The sequence below is a fragment of the Biomphalaria glabrata genome, chromosome 2 (assembly GCF_947242115.1).
Source record: "Biomphalaria glabrata chromosome 2, xgBioGlab47.1, whole genome shotgun sequence".
Taxonomy (NCBI): Eukaryota; Metazoa; Mollusca; class Gastropoda; family Planorbidae; genus Biomphalaria; species Biomphalaria glabrata.
The window spans coordinates 64588222-64602537 of NC_074712.1; the positions used below are offsets into that span (position 1 = coordinate 64588222).

General features: G+C 34.2%; 1 protein-coding gene across 1 annotated transcript; it reads left to right on the forward strand.

Moving 5' to 3' along the window:
- The first annotated feature begins 1855 nt into the window (after positions 1-1855).
- LOC106051683 (acyl-CoA desaturase-like) lies at positions 1856-11869 on the forward strand. Its single transcript, XM_013206889.2, has 5 exons — positions 1856-2213; positions 3634-3864; positions 5767-5897; positions 8746-8951; positions 10800-11869. Exons 2-5 carry the CDS (start codon positions 3648-3650, stop codon positions 11224-11226), a joined length of 981 nt encoding a protein of 326 aa, XP_013062343.1. The 5' UTR covers positions 1856-2213; positions 3634-3647; the 3' UTR covers positions 11227-11869.
- The last annotated feature ends 2447 nt before the right edge of the window (positions 11870-14316 follow it).

Sequence of the window (14316 nt, forward strand, 5' to 3'; positions counted from 1 at the left end):
TAGATGGTAGACTTAGTGATGTGCATAGACAGACTTCCGCAGTATATGGTATGCAAATCAATGCCGAAAAAAATAAATTTTGACCAATAGCCCACAGAGCTTTAAAAGGAGCATCATAATGGATTCAGGATTTCCAAATAGGATGTAATAATAAATGGCCCCAAATCAACACCAAAAACAGTAAACTCAGGTGTACCAGTACCTCAAGGAATGAGTAGATTGGTACATGAAATACGTAGGACGTATAAATTACCTTCTTCTCTGTAATCATAATAAGATAAGAGCCTCTATGTCTTTATAAAACAAGTGTTGTTTTTAGTCGGTACCAATCAATTTACCTTACCATAGGTAAAGATTTTTTTTTTCAAACTTTTTTTTTTTTGTGGATAGGTTATTTTCTACACTTTTGCCGCAACTATTTTGGTTATCACTGCTCTCTGCTGTATTATGTATAGCCTGAAATTCTGAAATACAAAGTACCCTTTTGTATGTCCCTAGTCGGCCTAGCCTAGTTTATTATATTTTTATATTTGTCATACTATGAAACATACTCAGCCCCAAGGATCACAGTAAACTGACAGCCCTTAACGTGATAGACCACTTCACATATCTAGGTAGTATAGTGTCAAATGACGCCTCATTTTCAAGGGAAGTTGATAACCGTCTGGCCAGGGCTAGTAGCGCTTTTGGACGCCTTCAGGCGAGAGTCTGGAAGAACAAATCGCTCCGCCTGCCAACAAAAATCAATGTCAACCAGGCGGTAGTTCTCTCAACCCTTCTATGGCTCTGAGACATGGACACTATATAAAAAACAACTAAGACTTCTTGAGCGCTTTCACCAAAGATGCTTGCGCTCCATCATGGACATACGGTGGCAGGACCGCATTACAAACAGCGATGTCCTTGCGAACGCCGGTATGGACACTGGACAGTATAGAGGGACTTCTTATGGTCCAACAACTACGTAGGACAGGGCACGTATCCCGTATGGGAGACGAACGTATGCCAAAGGCAGTCTTTTTTGGTGAGTTAAAAGGTGGTCAACGTAACAGAGGGCCCCACGGAAACGCTTCAAAGACCACCTTAGGCGTCAACTTAAATTTCCTTGGCTGACATAGAAGAGAGCACCTGGCTGCATGCGGCGTCGGAACGAGACAGCTGGAGGTCAGTCATGAAGGCCGCGGGATACACATTTGAGACCAAAAGAAAATCTGCTGCCGAGGACAAACGCAGACGACGAAAGGAAAATCTAAATCGACCACCTGCGGACAATGGTTATGCTTGCCCTGGATGTGGCAAAATATGCAGGTCACAGCTACGGGAAATACTGTATTCCTCATTATTTTCGGACTCGAAGACAAGCCTTATTATTATCATATTATTATGTCATACTAAACTAGATCTGCATTCTATGAATATAAATATTAATTTTAGGAAGTACCATAAGGTAAATATTATTTTAAGTTGTACACGCAAGAATAGGGGAAACAAATCCGATGATCTTATGCAACCACTAGATCTAGATCTAGTTACTAGTTTCTCAGGTAGATCTAGATCTAGTAATCTAATCGTCATTCGACCCCCAAGGGTCGCTACTCTTAGGTTGAGAGCCGCGGCGATTGAGTAAAGCATAGTTCTTAGACGTCTTAGTACACAGAAGAAAATGAAATCGAAAGGAAAATCATTAATCCTTATGTTGTGATATTACAGAGCCGAATGAAAAATTGAAAATAAAAAAAATAAAACTTATTAGAATAAAGAAATTTTTTTAAAAAAAGATATTAAGTACAGAAATTTATATTCAGTAATTAAAATTCATGAAATTGTATTATCCATTCGATTTTTGCCCCGGTATCTTTCGACCCATAACAATCACGCCACTATGAACGACTGGCTATTGACTGTAGTTTCTAGATCTAGTCGGTTGGAGAAAGATCAGCTGTTTCAAGGATAAGCTTAGAAATTTAAAAAAAATTAATCTAGATTACATTTTAGTCTAGTTTTAAAGTATTAGGCTAGATCTATCTTTTTAAGGCAAAATCTAAATGATACAATTTAGATCTAGGGTTATACCTAGTTAGTATGTTATATTTAATAAATTAAAGTTAGTGTTAAAAACTTGACATTTTGTGACGGTATTGGATAATTGGCTGGCAAATTTCAAAATTTTGCCAGTGTGGCCAGTGGTATTAGAATTTAATACAATTTAAAAGGTAATCAATGTAGAGTCTGCATCTATTCTAAGTTTTAAATTTCTAGTCTATAATTTATTATTTATATTAGATAATGCTTTAATTATAACTATTCAGTTACTATTCTAGACTCTAATCTAGAAATCCAGTAGATTTATATAATCATAAATGCCTATCTTTATGATCTATGATTGGATGGTAATTCGATAAGTGCTCTGCTGCCACCACATTTTTTTTCATTTGAATGTTTATATATTTATAGATCTAGGGCTCTGTAATAATTAGATCTATACCTAGGCTAGTCCAAAGTCCAAGGTAAAATAATGCAAACTTGTCATCCATTTGTCAATAAAAATATGAAGATATGTTGTTTTGTTTCACTAGGCATATTTACAATAAATTATGATGTCTAACACTTCACTAAGAGGGTTAGGTCCAGCGCTGACAACACTCTTCCTTAACCCAAGGCATTAAAAAAACTTTAAACAGGTGACATCATGGTTAGGCAGAAAGGGAATTTTGTTGCTACAGGAAGGGTAAACATGGTGTCACTCTTTTGAGTACCAACACGACTTCAGGCATCGCTGAAATTACTCAAGGACCAGGTGGCAACTTTCAAGTCCAATACCTACAACAAATGAATGGGTGGTGTTGACAGGTTTGATCAGCTCTCATCCTACTGTCAAATGGTGGAGATACATTTTTCGCTTTCTCCTCCAGTTTGCTGTATTCAACAGCTGGATAAATTATGCTACCTCTCACAGGCCCAGACCCAAAAGCCTATTATTTGGACACTATTGGAATTTCGGCTTGAGATAAGCACAGCACTTCTAAAGGGAAACATTGTTTGTGAAAGGAAGCAGGGTGATCTTCTTGAGCATATAGGCTCATTCGAATAGTGGGAAACAAACGTGCCTGCCATTGGTCACGTATGAAGCAACAGAGCACATGAAACTTTTTACTGATTGTAATCTCTGCAAAATAGACTATTAAGGAGAATGTTTTGCTAATTTCATTGCCACTTCCAAGTCATGCTTAGCATCAAGTGCTCCATCAACTGTTTTTTGTTGTGCTTTCGTCTTATTTTATTATTTTTGGTTTCTAGTAAGCTTTATCCATTTGTCTGTAATCTTTCAAAATTTGACTTAATTTGCTTAATTAGTTTTTTTTTTTTGTTTTTTTTCTGTGAATTAAAGAATGTGTTGTCAAAAATACGGAGATATGCCTCGCTTAGAAGCAGTGATCTCAAACATTTAGATCTTTAAATATTTTAAAATATATCTAGATTCTGGTTAAAATCAATCTCTCACTAAAATAGCACATCAATCATGATAGTAAAATGATTGCTCAGTCCTTTAGTCTTTTATTGGATCTGTAAGATTCTTAATTAAAAAAAAAATATTATAATTTATGTTCTCTTTTTTTTTTTTTTTTTCAACAGTAAAAGCAGTCATAATGGCTCCTCGCAATGCATCAGAAAATGCAGACTATGAAGGAGATCGTCTAGGTTTAGACCAAGTGGAAGCTCTAGTAGCTGAAACAAATCCAAGTCCAAAGCGACCACCTCGTGTTATTGTGATGCGCAATGTTATCTTGTTCATTATTCTTCATCTTAGTGCAGTATATTCCTTGTTTCTTTTGCCAAAGGCCATGTATGCAACTCTTCTTTGGAGTAAGTTGTTCACAAATTTTAACCTTTTTTTTTTTATTTGGATGTTAATTAGTCTATTATACCTAATAAAGTAATGAAATCCTACATGAATGGTCTGGTCCATTTACATACTGCTGGTAACCTACAAGTGTGTATTTCCTATGAAAAACTAAACTTACAGGGTTCGTAGCCACCTTGAAAACCTGGAAAACACCTTGAATTTCATATTAAATTCAAGGCCTTGAAAAAGCCTTGAATTTCGTAAAAAAACGGTGAAAAAAACTTGAATTTTAAAACTGGACCTCGAGTTCTTTCCCTCCCAATACCAGGTGTTTATTTTCATGTTTTTCCCGGTTACATTGAGCTGACCAGTGACGACGCGTCTACACAACTTTTCACCCACTTGTGAAGCACGACCTCGTGATTGAAAACTACCTTGGCTCAAGCAAGCACTATTTTCCTTTCACTGTTACGACTGAAGACGTGCTAGATCTAGTCTGTAGTGGTCTATAACTAGAGCAATTAGCAGCCAAATGTGAACGCTACACCCCACCGGGCCCTCCCTCGCCGAAAATCTTCTTGTTGTAACAGTAAGAGTGACTTCGCGTGGAAAGTTCGTATATCATCTTATCTTTATGTCTTTCTGAGTATTTTATTAGATTTTGTATTTGGAGATTATGATTAAGTGTTTAAGTATAATTGCTACCGGTACTTTACTTTTGAGTCTTCTCACGATCCATCCTTCTCATCTAGCTAGAAATAGTATCTAGATTTAGATCTAAGTTAGATCTAGTGAAGATAATTCGCGCTTAACCTGAAAACTCCGTGAATTTTAGTTAATTTAAGGATCTAGATACAGGTACATATAATGTCTAGATTGCTCTAGAAATACGCTAGGTTCTAGATTTACGCTAAATCACTAGAATCTAGTGATGATAATTCTCTCACAGCCGTTAAAAGTCTGCGAAGTTTAGTGACATTGAGTTAGAATCTATAGAGTTTAGATCTACGATAGATCCAGTGAAGATAATTCGCACACAGCCGTGAAAAGTCCACCAATTTAGTGACTTAATTAGATCATGATTAGATCTAGACTGTAGAAGCAGTGAAAAGTCCGCGAAGTTCTAGACTCTAGATTTACGGTAGATTCAGTGAAAAATAATTTGCACAAAGCCGTGAAAAGTCCGCAAATTTTAGGGACTAGATTTACGGTGATTCAGTGAAGATAATTCAAAAAAAGAATAGAGTGACGATAATTCTCTCACAGCCGTGAAAAGTTCGCAAATTTAGTGACTTAAATTAGAGTAGATTTAACGAAAATATTTCGCACACAGCTGTAGAAAAGCCCGTAGAGTTATTTTGGTTGTAATTTACTTAAAACTGATGGAAAGCAAGTCAACTGCTATAGTAAGAATGAAATATTATTTTTACAAATCTATGTCAATTTAAGAAAATTTCGAACTTCAGATTGCGACAGTTTTAGCTGAATTACATCTCGTATTTTAAAAAACGTTATTCTTCTGTAGTGCAAGCTTGTGTGTGTTTTCTAATGTATTAAAAAGTTGCATTTAAATGCTTAGGAAACACTAGAGATGAATTGTTTTTTTTTTTTGGAGGTATGATTTCAACTTATCAGCATCCATTTTAATGAGGGTTTTTAAATTTAATATTTATATATATATATATATTGTTCTTTTTTACATATTTATGTCATATGTATGTAAATATATATACATATATATTGCTTGCTATGGTGCGATGCATACCTTGAAAACCTGGAAAATCATTCATGAAATTGGCTATGAACCCTGAACTTAGAAAAACAAATAAAATCTATGTTAAAATATATATCAGCAATGAAACATTACATAACAATTTTAGGTTGGTACTAAATGGCTCAAATCCTTTTTTTTTTGTCTCCAGCTGCACTGATGTATTATTTTGCAGCCATGGGTATAACTGCAGGAGCACACAGACTCTGGTCACATAGATCATATAAAGGGAAGCTTCCTTTGAGAATTTTTCTGGCAATCTGTAATTGTATTTCTTTTCAAGTAAGGATTTATTAGAATGTGTTGTTTTTTTCCCTAGATTCCTTTAAATGTCATAACTAAACATTTCATGTCAACAGGGGACTTTTTATAGTAAATATTCATGTAATGTTTGTGGCATAAAATATAATCTCAAAAACTAATTACAAGTCCCCCTTTTTACAAATTATTGAATTTCATTAAGTTGCTGCAATGTCAAGTCCAATGTAAATAATTGTAGTAGTTTCATTCTCATCCATGCTATTCAAATTATGATCATATATTTACAACTTTTTTTTACATGACTGTAATTATTTTTTTTACATTACTGTATTCAAAAAGTCTGGAATTTCAAAGATCATATTTCAGACCTGGAAAAGTTAGGAAAATAGTTACTTTTTAGGGCGTTTTTTTTTTTTAATATGTGTCATAAAATGTGGACATATTTTTTTTTTATTTAGGCGCTGTAATCAGTAAAATGCTAGGCAGTTAGATCTAGTTGTGCATAGAGACTTCTATTACTAGATCTAGGGTTATGGGAGAAAGCATGCCCAATCAAGGCTTTGTTTGCCAAATGCCAGCGAATTTTAATTTTGTAAAATAAAACAAGAGGCTATTTCAGTTGACTGCAGAACACGTCCATGGTCAATCATACTTTCTAGAACCTGGATCTAGATCTAATCCAGAACCACACTGCGGCTAAGAAAATTAATTTTAATACACAATTTCGCTAGATCTAAACTAGATCTTAGTATTCTATAGAGAAAGAAATGAATCCACAACATTCACTAACTAGAGCCTAGGCTAGATAGTGTGTCTAGTTAGCTACTTAGATTTTAAGCCTACATGCAGCTCGGATTCTAGATTTAGAAAATCTAGAGATATGTTTATTTAGACTTGTTATAGATTTACATTTCAGTGCCTGGAAATTAGACTACTTTCTAGATCTAAATCCAAAACTAAGCATAGACTAATAACTAATGTATTATTTTATGGCATTATAATTATTTAGATTCAAGTTCTAGAGTTTAGTCTAGACTTTAATCAAATTTAGTAATAGATCTATGCCTAGACTATTATGACAGTCTATAATAATATCTAGAGCTCATACAGTTGCTCGAATTTCAGTAAGCACAGGTCAGGTAGTTGCGTTTTTGGCCTAGATCTAAGTGCGATACCTTCCTCCCCCCTCCCTTTTCCCGGTTACGTAAAGCAAACAAATTATATCTAGTCAATGTAGAATATAGATGTTCAGTCTAACCTTAAAAACTTAGACTTGTTCAGGCATATTGAGGGTCCTAGGTTCAAATGTTAAATATATATATATGGTAAAGATTAGCCCATTCAGTTAATTAAAGGGAAATTTTTAAAATGTTCATAATGGAAACTAGTATGCTAGTTATAAGTTCTATTTTTTTGGTTATTTCTCTAAACAAACAAAAAATTTTAAATAACATTGTTTGTTACATGACACCTTCATTATGTTCTAACTAATGGCCTATTAACATACCAGTCATTATATCTGATCTAGTCATTAAGGGCAAACTCATTTGTGGGGATGTGTTGGACATTTCAAAAGTTCTGTCTCTGACACCCTGTTATGTTCTACATATTTGTGCTGGCTATTGTTAACTCAAATGGTCAAGCTTTACCATAAGATACATCAATAATTGATTAGCAACAGCAAGTAATTTTGATGGCTAGTTAGTGGATTTTTGTCATTGTTATATGTTGTTTTACCTTGACAAAGTTGAAAATATCTTGTTTGCCAATTAGTTATCAGCAACAACTGCCAATGAAAAATGACTAATTATTTGGGGATGGATAGTTGTTTATTACATGCCATCAGTCCAAACTCTCCAACTGTCTCAAGAGGCCATCTGCTACAAGCTACTTTCCTCTATGTCATTGAGGCATAATGGTGCTCTAGTTGATTTTTATAGCGCTTATGTGGGGCACCTACTTTAAGCTTGCCATAACAATAAAATAAACCCATAAATTTATTCATGTTTATACAATTGAATTGATAGATAATACATGACCCTAGTGCTAGTAATAAAATGTTAGCAATCTTTCACAAAAAAAAAATTGCTTTTAATAGAAAAATTATTAACAAAACAAAATTCAATGAATGGGATGCATGAAGAGTTAATGTTTCATTTTTTGTTTAGCAATATGTATTACATAGTTGTCATCATATTTTCAACCTAATTAGATTTTTTTTTGATATACTGTTTTATTTGATTCTCTATTCTGACGTTTTATAACCCTCAACATTTATTGGTGGAAAAATACAGCTTAAAGGAATTATTCTCATTATTTTATGTTGGAAATAGATTTTTATAAATTTTAAGCTTATATTGTCTTATGCAGTTTGATACTCAAGCATTGATGACCCAAATACATCTGGCATTTGTAATTAATATTTTTTGCCCCCATAATGTGTCAGACTTTCAAGCATTTATTATCCTATAATTGTTTGTGATCTTTGGTAAAAGCTGGCTTGCACTTCATTAAACCATTGATGTCTAACCTTATTCGGCCTGTGGGCCATTTCAATTTCTGACAATCACATCGCAGGCCACAACATTGGGAAAAAAGCTAGAAACCAGTGGATCTATTGGGCTTACTGACCTTAAATAAATAGCGTGTTAAGGTTAATCCAAAACTAACTTCTGAATATTTTGGCTACATAGATGGGACACCATGTCTGAACACTGAAACTATATGTGATTACTTAACATGGGTTTTGCCTGTTTCATCTCTGGGAACGTTTATTCACACAAAAAAGTGCTTGTTAACATTGTAATCATTCTTAACAAAACTTGTATAGATAACTATGATTGATAATTATCGATTGGGTCATTTACAGAACTCAATTTTTGAATGGGCTCGTGACCACCGTGCTCACCATAAATTCTCAGAAACTGATGCTGATCCACATAATGCTAAGAGAGGATTTTTTTTTGCTCACATTGGATGGCTGCTTGTAAAAAAACACCCAGATGTCAAAGAAAAAGGAAAAATGATTGACTTGTCAGATTTGACAAATGATCCAGTTGTCGTTTTTCAAGACAGGTGAGAAAAAATCTTTCATTTTATAAGGGTACTGCTTATTTCAGCAAAGCGCTTGGCTTCCAAATCCTGGTGAAGTCTGGGATTTTTTTTATTTCGTGATCTTTGGGTGCCTCTGAGTCCACCCAGCTCTTAATGGGTACCTGACATTAGTTGGGGAAAGTAAAGGTGGTTAGTCGTTGTGCTGGCCACAACACTCTCGTTAACCATAGGCCACAGAAACATATGACCTATACATCATCTGCCCTATAGACCCCAAGGTGTGAAAGGAGAACTTTACTTTTTTTTTTTTTTTGCTGCTTATTTCATGTGTTTTTCAGACTTAGTCCTAAACATGTTCAATGTGTAAGATCATATAACGTAGTGATCATCTAATTTTAAATATAGCAGACCTGACTTACACAGCCTGGCTTACTTTTTTAATATATAAAACAAATTCAACTTAAAGGCTATTTCTTTGAAATATTTAATTCTGAAAAAGTCCATTTATTATTCTCTTTTTTTTATACGAAAGACTGAATTAACAATAAATTAGCAAGAACACTGATTATGATTACTTCTTGATATAAATATAGCTTTATTTGCATACCTCTTCATGCAATATATTTGAAGTTCATTAAATTGGAACTAAGTCTGAAACGAGTACAGTGTTTGGGTCTAATATTTAGGATATTTAGATCCATTAAAACTGCAAAACAAATATAAGTTGTTTTAACCAACTGATGTTGGAATTTTATTAAAGGGAAACTCAGCTGGTTTTGAAAAATTTTTATACGTGTGTTCATATATCTTGAATATATCTTGAATGACGTTGATCTAGGTCTGTGCAACAGCTCAACATACAATTAACCTTATTGGGTAAAAAAAAAATGTGTGGTCATCTTGTCATGACCAAGTATACATACTAAATAAGACTATACCTACACTGACAGTTCTTTTTACGTTTTTTGGGCAGGGAGGGTTTGTTGTTGAAAATTTACATGTTTAATTGTTTCTCGAGTTGGTTGTCCTAATGCTTTTAGATTTATATAACTGTACCAATGACTATTATTGCCTATAGACTAGACTTTCACTTGGCTGAGTAGTTAAGCATTTGGCTTCCAAACCTGGGTTCGAAGCTAGGTGAAGACTGGGATTCTTAGGGTGGCCTTGAGTCCACCCAACTCTAATGGGTACCTGACATTAGTTGGAAAAGTACTGTGCTGGCCACGTGACATTCTGCTTGGCCAAAGAAAAAGATGACCTAAACTTCATCTGCCCTATAGATTGCAAGCCCTGAAAGGGAAACTAACTATGCTGTCACTAGGCCTAACAGCCACTCTAAAGAATGAAGCAATACGAATTGTTAGATCTAGAATCATTTTCAGGATTGTTGAGAGAAGTGACATAGGCAATCGGTAAAAACAAAATCTCATTTAATCTCATTTTTTTATTTAGATGCCTCGAATTTACTAATTAAATGTATTAATTTAAAATGTTCCTAAGCAACTAAATAACAAATGGTGTACAACGTTTTACTCAGAAATGAAACATGTCATTAACTCAAATTTGAAAACTGTCTTGAGTTTCTCTTTAATTATAGCTGTGGCTTTCCTGTCTTACCTTATTTTAAAAGTTACTTTCAAATTTAAATTTTAGTTAGTTTGTTTGTTTTGTTAGATAAATAGCTGTTATTGCAATCCATATTTTTTCTTTGTGTTTACATGAATCAACTACTCAGCTACTTTGCATGTATGCATTGAGTTGACTTCAGTTAGCTAGTTTCTTGTTGATATCAGCTAGTATTCTAATGTAATCTACTATCTTTTCATTCATTGAATATTTCATTTGTAATTTTTGTTTTGTTCGCAGACATTATAAGAAACTTATTCTTCTGTTTTGCTTCATACTGCCAACGTTTGTGCCAGTTTACTTCTGGGGAGAGAGCTTTCACATTGCCTTCTATATAGCTGCCATCCTGCGCTACACTCTAGTACTTAATGCTACATGGCTTGTCAACAGTGCAGCTCATATGTGGGGTCAAAGACCTTATGATGAAAGAATCAACCCAGCAGAAAATCTTGGTGTAGCATTTTGTGCTACAGGAGAAGGTTTCCACAACTACCACCATGTGTTTCCTCATGATTATTCTACCAGTGAGTATGGCTGGCATTTCAACCTGACCACCATGTTCATTGACACCATGTATTTCCTTGGGCAAGCTTATGACAGACGCAAAATTCCAATGGATGTTATCATGAAGAGGAAATTGAGAACTGGTGATGGATCAAGGCGTTAACTGTAGACATAGTCAATCTTGTATTAAAGTTTAAAATTAAATGATTGTCCCTATAGAGGTGGGCATTACATTTTCAAAAGTCCTCCACCTTGTAGCCCTAAAGATTTACAGTTTCTCAGGTAGTATTTATTTCTGCTGCTTTCACCCATTTAAATATACACACCTGAAGATTCCTTTATTTTGCCCATCCAGTAGATGTATTATGAAAATTGTGCTTTTAAGTGGAAGAAATATTTTGGATTGCTACAACACATTCAAAATACAATTTGACCTTTTTTTTTTTTTTTCCTTTGCTTTTCTTTTTGCAAATGTTTGCTTGTAATTGAAATAGCTTAACATTAGTCATACATACACAACTAATGTATAGTATTGATAGTTTTGCTACAATGAAGTGGAGACGACACCTAATGTTTTGTTACACATTGAGTTCCAGGAGACATTTAAGTAAAGGATAGCATTTTATTGTGTACACCCTTTTGGTGTAGCATTTGTCTAGTTTTGGTTTAGGTTGGCTTGGATCTTGTAGTGCAGATGTAGCCTACAAACTAAAACTTTAGTTCTTTAAAGTTTGACACATTCATGTGAACACTTCATCAATTGTATGTCCTGTATTAACTTTCCAATAAAACACTTAAATGAGGCATACCAAGAGTTGCTTGTTTCATGGTGTTGTCACTTTTTATTTATTTATTCATTTTGATTAATCTTTATAGTTTAAGAAAACATAGTCTATAAGATTACTTAGTCAACTCTTAGAAGACTGAACAACATATGTATAGGCCTACACACACTGACTATCTTGTTTATTAGAAGAAATTACTATAAATCAAATAAGAACATAAAACTAAAATGTTATTTAACCTTGGTTAGGCCAATAATAGAATATGCATCCTCTGTGACCCCTCAACTCAAGAAAACATTAAGAAACTGGAACAGACACAAAATAGAGCAATGAGATTCATTAACGAATATTCACATTTGACCTTCAGTAAAATCACTAAATTTAGAAAGCCTTCAGGACTTAAAAGTAAAGTAGCAATTATACATAAAACACTGAACCATAATCTTCAAATACAAAACAATAAAGCCACATTTCTCATTCCATATGCTAGGACAAATTTGTACAAATACTCCTTCTTCCCTAGTGCTATTAGAGCATGGAATGGGCTGCCTGAGCTAGCCAGGAAAACCAGTGACTTGGAGTTTAGGTCATTGGTTAATATGCATGACCCGTAGGACGTAATCTTTTTTGAAGTAACGTCTGTATCATTATAAGATAAGCTCCTAGATTTAGTCGTAGAATAAACCTTTTTAAAATCTTACAAGTTACAGACGTTCCGTCAACAAATTATTTTCTCTTTTGAAGGAAAGATCAATAGCGGTACATCTTAACGCGCCTATCCATGTCTTGATCTAAATATCTGTGATGCTGACCTTTTGCATTATCCAATGAAATGACATTCCACACACATGCGCTGGTGCATCTATACATCTGTTGCGTGTTTTCAAGCAAAGAAACATCGATTTGTGTGTTATAGGCCTACATTTTATTTTGAATACAAATACTTAACAGTAGGAAGAAAACCGAAGACGTAATGATATGTTATTCAAAATAGTTATCTAAATTAATACAGTGTAACTTACCCTAACAATAAAGAAACATATTGAATTATATTGTGTACCGGTAATTGAATGGGAAAAGTGCTTAGATCTAGTTATTCCAAGATATTGTAAGATGATTAAAAAAAAGAGTCATTGATGTCTTGTATTAAAAGAAAAAAGTGATAGGCCTATGCATCCAAATCAGTTATCCAGAATAAAAATGTATTTCATGATAGCATTTAGCTTTTCAACACCGAAGCGCAGGAACGAAACGAAAAGCGTGGATGAAGTCAGAGAAGCGTCGGGTAATCCTTGATATGCCATGGGGACATCACATGGGTAGCTCCCTATATTGACGTTTGAATTTCTCTAGATAAATAAATGGAACTGTTTGAGTACAATATTTTAACTCCAATTCAAGCCCTGATATAGTCCACCATTTTTTTTATACCACTAAATGTAGTGTATTGGCTCTTGAGAATCTTAAAGGCTATTGAGAGGCATCATTGATCTTCAAGATAACATGGCAAGATTATAGCTACAGCTTTGTTTTCTTTAAATGTGACAAAATATGCAGGGCAAAGGTCAGTCTATCAATGTAAATTTAGTAAGCTAGCAGGACATATACAATTTCTGGTTGATGTGATAGCTCTAAAAAGGGGTTCATAGAATAGTCGTTACATTGTTTTGTGCACTCATGTAAACTATTTGTACCTATCCAGTGGATTTGATTACTAGTCTCTCGAATGGTTCTTGAGTTTCTTTATTTTGTACATTGCACTTGAATGAGCCAGAAATGGAATTTGAATCACAATACGGTAATCACTTCCATTTCAGAGAAGTAATGCTTTTTCTTTTAGTCGTTTAAATGAAGATTCAAAATAATGCATTTACACAACCACCGCAACATTTTCTTTGAGAAATTTTTCTGACGTATCTATAAGCTTGTCAGTCTTTTGTAATATACAGGGTGGCCCAAATGTAGGTTTACTACCTTTTATTTGGTTGGTTCAGAAGAAAGGCAGCATCGAATGGCTACCACGTTCCCCTGACCTGACACCTATGGATTTAAAAAATTATATATATTTTTTTTTTGGTTGTTGCAAAGAACAAGGTTTATGGGAAGAAACCCAAAACAAGAAATGATTTTAAAAGTTTACATGCATCTCGCATTCATAGAAATGGATGAAGATGAAATTTTGTGTCGCTTTGTGTGTCAGAGTGTTCGGAGAGATTTGAAGAATGATGCAATGTTTTGAGCATCTGAGAGATTCAATTGTTTGTTAAAAGGTTTAACAAATTTCCCCCTGTTCTATTGTAGAATTTTTAAATACATAGTCTACGTGATAACTGTAAACCTACTTTTGGGCCACCCGAAGAGTCTTAGCTTGCCTTTTCCGACAATGCTCAGAAGGTCATCATGGTTCCGAAATCTCAAGATAGAAATGTATACACATTATCCAACTATCGTAAGTACATGCGATGTTT